The sequence below is a fragment of the Uloborus diversus genome, unplaced genomic scaffold, assembly GCF_026930045.1.
Source record: "Uloborus diversus isolate 005 unplaced genomic scaffold, Udiv.v.3.1 scaffold_38, whole genome shotgun sequence".
Taxonomy (NCBI): Eukaryota; Metazoa; Arthropoda; class Arachnida; order Araneae; family Uloboridae; genus Uloborus; species Uloborus diversus.
In genome coordinates, this window is record NW_026558549.1 from 451582 (window position 1) to 461571 (window position 9990).

A 9990-nucleotide genomic window follows, 5' to 3' on the forward strand; every position below is an offset into this window, starting at 1 on the left:
ACTGACTGAATGACTGACTGACTGAGACTAAATGACTGACTGCTTGACTGACTGGCTGAAGGACTAACTGACTGACTGAGTGACTGACTGACTGGACTGACTGACTGAGACTGAATGACTGAGTGCTTGACTGATTGACTGTCAGACTGACTGACTGACTTCGCAAAAGGGAAAAATAAAAAAAAAAGAATTATAAAATTAGAAAAAAATATTTGCATTTAAGATTTCCTTTCCGGCCGGGACTCGAACCCAGTACCACGCGCTATGACCCCAACGGTCTAGCCATTAGGCTATCGGAGCTCTGTCGACGGAAGTCTTAAATATAATAAAAACAAAAAATGCACCTTGGTAATTATTGATTCAAACACTTTGAAATTTACAGGTCGAATAATTAAACTGACTCAGAATTTTTCTCCCTACATAAATAATCAATATTCGCAAAAGAGAAAAATTAAAAAAAAAAAGAAGAAGAAATTTCAAATTAGAAACTAAAAGTATACATTGAAGATTTTCGTTCAGGCTGGGACTCGAACCCAGGGCCACTCGCTTGGAAGCCTAACACTCTAGCCATTAGTCTATGGGAGCTCTGTCGGTGGGAGTTTTAAATATAATAAAAACAAAAAATGCACCTTGGTAATTGTTTATTTAAACACTTTGAAATCTTCGTGTCGAAAAATTAAACTGACTCAGAATTTTCTTCCCTACATAAATAATCAATAATTGCAAAGGAAAGAAATTGAAAAAAAAAAGAATTTTCAAATTAGAAAAGAAATATATACATTGAAGATATTCGCTCCGCCTGGGACTCGAACCCAGGCCACTCGCTTGGAAGACCAGCGGTCTAGCCATTAGGCTATCGGAGTTCTGTCGAGCGGAGTCTTACTGCCTGACTGACAGACTGACTCACTGACTGACTGATACTGACTGACTGACTCACTGACTGACCGAGACTGACTGACTAACTGCCTGACTGACTGAGACTGGACTGACTGACTGACTGACTGACTGACTGACTAACTGAGACTGACTGACTGACTGCTTGACTCTCTGACTGGCTATTTCACTGACTGACTGAATGACTAAATGACTGACTGACACTGACTGACTGACTGCTTGACTACCTGACTGACTGCTTGACTGACTAACTGACTGGACAGGACTGAGCGACTGACTGACTGACAGACTGACTGAATAAGGATGACTGACAGACTGAGTGAATATGGCTGACTGACAGACTGACTGAATAAGGCTGACCGACTGACTGACTGCCTGACTGACTGACTGACTGAATGACTGACTGACTGACTGCCCGAGACTGACTGACTGACTGACTGAGACTGGACTGGACTGACTGACTGAGACTGACTGAGACTGACTGACTGCTTTAGTGACTAACTGACTGCACAGGACTGACCGACTGACTGACTGACTGACTGCTTTAGTGACTAACTGACTGCACAGGACTGACCGACTGACTGACTGACTGACTGCCTGACTGACTGACTGACTGAATGACTGACTGACTGAGACTAAATGACTGACTGCTTGACTGACTGGCTGAAGGACTAACTGACTGACTGAGTGACTGACTGACTGGACTGACTGACTGAGACTGAATGACTGAGTGCTTGACTGATTGACTGTCAGACTGACTGACTGACTTCGCAAAAGGGAAAAATAAAAAAAAAAGAATTATAAAATTAGAAAAAAATATTTGCATTTAAGATTTCCTTTCCGGCTGGGATTTGAACCCAGGGCGACACTCATGGAAGCCCAACGCTCTCGCCAATATACTATCGGATCTCTGTTGATCGGTGTCTTAATTATAATAAAAACAAAAAATGCACCTTAGTAATTATTGATCTAAAATCTTTGAAATCTAAAGGTCGAATGATTAAACTGACTCAGAATTTTCTTCCGTACATAAATAATCCATATTTGCAAAAGAAAGAAATTGAAAAAAAAAAAGAATCTTCAAATTAGAAGAGAAATATATACATGGAAGATTTTCGTTCCGGCCGGGACTCGAACCCAGTACCACGCGCTTGGAACATAACGGTCTAGCCATTAGGCTATCGGAGCTCTGTCGATGGAAGTCTTAAATATAATAAAAACAAAAAATGCACCTTGGTAATTATTGATTCAAACACTTTGAAATTTACAGGTCGAATAATTAAACTGACTCAGAATTTTTCTCCCTACATAAATAATCAATATTCGCAAAAGAGAAAAATTAAAAAAAAAAGAAGAAGAAATTTCAAATTAGAAACTAAAAGTATACATTGAAGATTTTCGTTCAGGCTGGGACTCGAACCCAGGGCCACTCGCTTGGAAGCCTAACACTCTAGCCATTAGTCTATGGGAGCTCTGTCGGTGGGAGTTTTAAATATAATAAAAACAAAAAATGCACCTTGGTAATTGTTTATTTAAACACTTTGAAATCTTCGTGTCGAAAAATTAAACTGACTCAGAATTTTCTTCCCTACATAAATAATCAATAATTGCAAAGGAAAGAAATTGAAAAAAAAAAAGAATTTTCAAATTAGAAAAGAAATATATACATTGAAGATATTCGCTCCGGCTGGGACTCGAACCCAGGCCACTCGCTTGGAAGACCAGCGGTCTAGCCATTAGGCTATCGGAGTTCTGTCGAGCGGAGTCTTACTGCCTGACTGATACTGCCTGACTGACAGACTGACTCACTGACTGACTGATACTGACTGACTGACTCACTGACTGACCGAGACTGACTGACTAACTGCCTGACTGACTGAGACTGGACTGACTGACTGACTGACTGACTGACTGACTGACTAACTGACTGACTGAGACTGACTGACTGACTGCTTGACTCTCTGACTGGCTATTTCACTGACTGACTGAATGACTAAATGACTGACTGACACTGACTGACTGACTGCTTGACTACCTGACTGACTGCTTGACTGACTAACTGACTGGACAGGACTGACTGACTGACTGACTGACAGACTGACTGAATAAGGATGACTGACAGACTGACTGAATAAGGCTGACTGACTGACTGACTGACAGACTGACTGAATAAGGCTGACCGACTGACTGACTGCCTGACTGACTGACTGACTGAATGACTGACTGACTGACTGACTGAGACTGGACTGGACTGACTGACTGACTAACTGACTGAGACTGACTGACCGACTGACTGACTGACTGACTGCCTGACTGACTGACTGACTGAATGACTGACTGACTGAGACTAAATGACTGACTGCTTGACTGACTGGCTGAAGGACTAACTGACTGACTGAGTGACTGACTGACTGGACTGACTGACTGAGACTGAATGACTGAGTGCTTGACTGATTGACTGTCAGACTGACTGACTGACTTCGCAAAAGGGAAAAATAAAAAAAAAAGAATTATAAAATTAGAAAAAAAATATTTGCATTTAAGAGTTCCTTTCCGGCTGGGATTTGAACCCAGGGCGACACTCATGGAAGCCCAACGCTCTCGCCAATATACTATCGGATCTCTGTTGATCGGTGTCTTAATTATAATAAAAACAAAAAATGCACCTTAGTAATTATTGATCTAAAATCTTTGAAATCTAAAGGTCGAATGATTAAACTGACTCAGAATTTTCTTCCGTACATAAATAATCCATATTTGCAAAAGAAAGAAATTGAAAAAAAAAAGAATCTTCAAATTAGAAGAGAAATATATACATGGAAGATTTTCGTTCCGGCCGGGACTCGAACCCAGTACCACGCGCTTGGAACCCAACGGTCTAGCCATTAGGCTATCGGAGCTCTGTCGATGGAAGTCTTAAATATAATAAAAACAAAAAATGCACCTTGGTAATTATTGATTCAAACACTTTGAAATTTACAGGTCGAATAATTAAACTGACTCAGAATTTTTCTCCCTACATAAATAATCAATATTCGCAAAAGAGAAAAATTTAAAAAAAAAGAAGAAGAAATTTCAAATTAGAAACTAAAAGCATACATTGAAGATTTTCGTTCAGGCTGGGACTCGAACCCAGGGCCACTCGCTTGGAAGCCTAACACTCTAGCCATTAGTCTATGGGAGCTCTGTCGGTGGGAGTTTTAACTCCTTAAGACCGAGGCCGGCCCTATACGGCTTTGTAGGTTAGATCCGAGACCGGCCGTACCCGGCCGAGTTGTGGGAATGCAGGGGTGATGGGTAGAAGAAGACCCCTACTGTGAGACCTCCCTGAAGAAGATTCTTTCTTCTTGCCGATAGCTATTTAGCAAGTGCTAGCGACAATTGCATTGAATGGGGATCTGCTAATGACTTGAGGTTGCTTGACTTCCTCAAAAAAATAAGAAAAGACGAATCTACTCTACGATTTCGTTTCAATATCCTGCACTTTTAACTCTCACTTTTTCATACCACTCTTTAAAAACGAATGCTATTCTAGGGTTTATAAATTTATGTACGAAGTATCATAAAATTGATACAAAACAACATTAATAAAGCACAAATTTTGCAAATAACTGCTTATACATGCTTCAAGGTTACAAGGAACCTCGAAACACGGGTGTGCAATTACTACTTACAATATTTCGCCATCTATTAATCTTTTTTTTTCATTATTTTTATTCTCAACCGAAATGTACTTATTTCTTTCCAGTTTTAGAAATTTAAAAGTAACACTTTGCAAATCAGAGTTTGGTTGGTTGGTTGGTTTACTTATTTTTAATGGCGCAAGAGCCCTTGAGGGCTATACTGCGCCAAACGATTTTTTAGTTTAAAATTTATACATAAATAAAAAATCAGGGTATGATAAAAGTAAAAATGTTTTTCAGAGTTTGGAAAGCATCTAAACAAATCTGCCTAAAGCTTTAACGAGCATGTGAAAATATACTGCGCCCCACCACACAACTGTTGCCCAAACAGTAGCGCCCCACAAAGAGTGATAGAGGAGGTTATAATTCTACAAGAACATAAAACTACATAAACACACATAATATGTAAAAATGTATGCATGGTTCGACCAACTGCAGTAATCAGGTCGAACAGATGACTAAAGAAAATGCCTTTGCTACTAGTTCTCTCAGAATGGGCGAGAGAAAAGAATTTCGTTACGATATTATACAATTTTTAATCTAGCGTATTATCACTTTACCTTTAGAGTTACAAATTTTGAGTAAAGTGATAATTACTAGCAATATCATTACTAATAATAAAGCTGAAAGTCTGCCTGGATATTTGGATCTCTGTCTGGATGTCTGGATCTCTGTGACGCGCATAGCGCCTATACTGTTCGGCCAATTGTCATGAAATTTGGCACAAAGTTTGTAGCATGAGGGTGTGCACCTCGAAGCGATTTTTCAAAAATTCGAGTTTGTTTTGTTTCATTCGAAAATACTTCTATTCCAATTTTAAGAACATTTTACTCAGCAAATTATCGTAAAGTGGAAGCGAAAATTACGAAGTTATCATAACGTAGAACAGTAACATTGGCGAGAAAATGAACATAGCAAATGGGCGAGAAATTCATCATCCATTATTTGTAAATATACAAGCGAACCAAATGACCTTTTAATTTTCTACTACGGGCAAAGCCGCGTGGGTAGCACTAGTAATATATATTTGCACTTCTAAAAACTCAATCTCAAAACAGCATTTTCTAATTTTCTTCTGAACAACATGTTATTTATTAATTTGGAAAATTCAGTCATTTTGTCAACATGTAAGTTTAGAACCATGATTTAAAAAAAGGTGAAATCTACTTAAATCTTCAGAAACAGCTGTCTGAAGTGGGATAAACAGAAATTTCTAAGGGCTACTTGACTTTGAAATCATGTCATTTGGATTCAGGTGCTTTGAGGGAACTAGCATTTCCTTCAAAGGCAATAATTCAAGCACAATACAGAAATAAATTAAGATTAGAACCAGATCATTGAGTTTTATTGCAAGAATCAATCTTGGCAAATTTCTACTAAGTTATTGAGCAAGTTGCATATTATTTCAGCCGCTAAAGTGTTAACTCAAAGTTTTTCTTTAGGCAAAGACTGCTGTGTTAAAGAAATTAAAAAAAAAAAAAAACTAAAGAATGTAATTCTAGTTGCGCTAATGATAATAAATAATGTATAAAATTGGTAGGTACAGTTTTAAAGTTTATCATTATTATTTTTGTCATAAGGGTGCACAGTCAAAAATCTTTTGACTGTGCAATCTGAGTACAATAATTACTTCTTTTGGGGATCATAAATTCAACAAGAAAATTTTGAGTCGCTTTGGTTTCAATGATTGTTACATGTAAAACAAAGACACCGTGAAAGTTTTAACGATTGATTTAGCTTGTTATTAACTTTTTTCAACTACATTTTGCAATAGATATGTTAATACTTAGGTACTTCATACTTATGTGGCATCTCTCCCACATTATGAGAAGAGATGCCAAACTTTTCAAAACTGTAAATAAAGAGATGTTTTGTTTAAAAATGTTTTTGTTTTTTGAATGCCGAGAAAATTAGCAAGGAAGCATACGGTAATCAGGGGGCAGTGGAGTGAAGAGACCTTAATTCTGGCAGATGAAAAAGTAAAAAAAGGAGAACTATCGAAAAATGAAGAATTATAACTTTATTGAACGCCGTGGGAAATGCTACATCAGGTTCTAAAGCTTGTGGAATAATACCACTCAATCCTAGTGCTTTTCTGATCATGTCCTTGCTATTTCTGGTTTAATTCAAGTAGCTACTTTTGAAATTCCTCCTGAAAGTGCTGCCTGTCCAGCTCTGTTTCCACATCAACTTTCAGACAAACGTTCACTTAGTAAAGAAACGCCTACAAATATTCTTGAGAAGTCTTATCTAATCCCTAAACTACCTAGCTCGACAGTGAAGCGAAAATACGTTGCTTGTGTGTGCACGGAATGTTGGAAAAATTACTATTAAAAAAGAAAAGAAAGAAAGAAAAACTGACTGGATTGAATGTTCCTTATGCTAAAGATGGCTGCATGAGTCATGTACAATGTACTGTAATAATTCTGGTATGGAAATAATCCGCAAAAAGATCAAAAACAATAAATAATAGCATAGATGGCATTTCCCTCACACTATATAAGGCGTCTCTCCCACACGTTATGGGAGAGATGGCCTGTTGTCAATCTACAATTTTATTTGTTATTTCTTTTTTATTTAAGTCTAAAGCTCGTTAATAATAATTTTAATACCTAATAATAGTGTAACTTCAAATAAAACAAAGGGTTCAGTTATATTGCATCTTTAATTTTTTATTTAATTTGTACAAAAAGTATGGCGTCTTTCCCACTTTTACCCTATAGAGATAGACAGACAGTTGGTAGATAGATTTAAATATGCTGATAAATGTCTCCAGAGATATAGATGTTGATTGAAATTATTTTTATACTGCCATCAAAATTATTTGAGCAGCCAGCGAAGGATGCATTCTTGGAGTAAGAAGGTGAATGGCATAAAAAGCGAAAAAACTACTTGCTGAAGGCGGTTAGTAATATTAAAATGTTTTTGTTTCTTAAAATAAAATGCTTTATAATTAGTCAGAGCAATATAGCCTTATTTCAATCACCAAATAAAAGAGAAAAATTGAAAAGATCAGTTAGGAGTTTTGTAAATGTTTCGGTTGCTAATATCTAAATAAATAAGTATTTAAATAATTTGATAAGTAATTAAAATAACTCCATGTTTTATAATTTATTTCTTCTGGAGAAGAATAATGGCTATGCTCAAACTTATTTAGTCAATCGAAATCGTGGGAAATTCTTCCAAAACTGTAAGCTACTAGAAAAGTTAGGTATTTTGTGGCGCAGGCTGATATCCCAAAAAACAAAGTGATTAGTAATATTATGGGTAGGAATGAAAGGAAACTCATCTGCGAGACCACCGGACAAGTGACAGTGATGGACTTGTCCCCTCTGGCAATGCTATAACAAGGATTGATAGCGCATAACTTGTGAAGATGTCCGCTTTTCGGGAAGAACGGGAAATGAGGAAACTTAGATCGTTGCTTTTTATTCATTCTACCTTTTTCCTTCACGCGACTTGTTCTATTTCTCTCTCAGTAATTTTTCATTCACGAGTTGCTTTTGATAGTTGAATATTTTTTTATATTTCATTCATAATTAAACATTCAGTATGCCTAAACGTCGCAGACAGCTGACGCAGCAAGAAATTGACGCGATTTTATTTGCATCTGGCTCAGAAAGTGAGCTATCCAGTGAAGATGACGGTTGGCCGAAAGAGCAAAATGCAAACAACTCTTTCATTGATTCAGAATTCATTGCTCAACTCCCAGATTCAGAAGGAGAAATTGGTTTTAATGAGGATCCTGATGAATTCCATGAAAGTTTGGAGGACCAAGAAAATGTTTCTCCAAAGGAAAATATAATAAACGACGCACAGGAAATCAATGAAACTGGATTTTCATATTCAAACTTGAAGTGGACTGATGAAATTGACAACACTTTGATCAGAATGAAACCGGAAGAGTGTAAAGGGGGTCCAATACATGATCTTCCTGTCGGATCAAGCGCTGAATCCTATTTCAAGCTTCTTTTTACTGAAGAAATGTGCGAAAATATTTTGCAGAACACTAATAAGTATGCTGATTACGTAAAAAGTACTTCCAGCTCCGAAAGTCAAAAGAAACGTAAATGGTCTCCTCTGCAACACATCCAAGAACTGTATAACTTTTTCGCAATAATATTAATCATGGGCATCAACAAACTACCAAGGCTCAGAAACTACTGGTCGGAGAATAGTGCTTTAGGAAATGAGAGAATTAAAGAAATTATGACTAGAGATCGTTTCTTTCAAATATACAAATATATTCATTTGTCAGATAGAGCAGAAGAAGTGTCCCAAAACGATGATAATTTCTACATGATGCAAAAAATAGACCCTTTCATGAAGGAACTTCGAAAAAATTTTCAAAGCCATTTCCATCCATACAAAGACTTATCCATTGATGAGGCAATGGTTAAGTACAAAGGACGGTTAGGCATTGTGCAATACATGCCAAACAAGCCTGTTAAACGTGGCATTAAAGTGTGGATGCTGTGCACTCCTTTTTTGGGCTACACGTGTAATTTCGAAGTATATTGCGGGAAAAAAGATCAAATGCCCCGTTCAACTAATGGCTTAGGTCATGATGTCGTCAGCCACTTAACAAAAGTCCTGGATGCCGGACATTGTGTGTATTTTGACAGGTACTTTACTGGTATTCCTTTGATGCTGGACTTATGTGAAAAGGGAATATACGCTACTGGAACAGTTACGGGAACCCGAAAACATCTTCCACCTAATTTAAAGAAAATTAAACTCCAAAAGACTGGTGAATCGAAGGTTTTCCAGTGCATAGAATTCCCGAATTTGACGTGTACTGTGTGGAAAGATAAAAAGGAAATTTCTATAATTAGCAATCACACTGAGCATATAGAAATCACAGCAAGTAGACGGATCGGCAGTGTGAAAAATAATATCCCCTGTCCATTAGTTTTTTCGAATTACAATAGAAGTATGGGTGGTGTAGACCTGGCAGACCAGTACAGAAAAGACTACGATGTGGCGCGTAAGTCACGGAAGTGGTGGGTGTATCTGTTCTGGTTTCTTTTCAACACTGCAGTGAACAATTCATTCGTTTTATACACGATTTCCAACTTTCCTTTAGAAAAAAGACCCGTCACATTATATGACTTTCGCATGCAACTGATTGATTCCTTTGCAACTAAAAGTCGAAAAATAAGGAAATTGAACACTAGTATTCACGCGAAACATCTACGAGTCAAAATTAATGGACGTAAAAAAACGTGTGTGCGCTGCAGAAACTTAAATGTCAAAACATTTTCAAATAGACAAGTAGAGAGTACTTGGATTTGTGAGGCATGTCAACTTTGTCTATGTGTTGAGTGTTTCGGGCCTTACCACGAAGTTTTAAAAATGGATCTTCAGTAAATTTAAGAAATTTTTTTGCAATTTTAAAATTAGAGAATATTTG

General features: G+C 37.2%; 1 protein-coding gene across 1 annotated transcript; it reads left to right on the forward strand.

Annotated features, from left to right (window-relative positions):
- Positions 1 to 8129: 8129 nt before the first annotated feature.
- LOC129233398 (piggyBac transposable element-derived protein 4-like) lies at positions 8130 to 9444 on the forward strand (the record flags this gene model as incomplete). Its single annotated transcript, XM_054867425.1, has 1 exon — positions 8130 to 9444. A coding segment is annotated over exon 1 (1315 nt), but the record flags the coding sequence as incomplete, so codon positions are not given.
- Between the last annotated feature and the right edge of the window lie 546 nt (positions 9445 to 9990).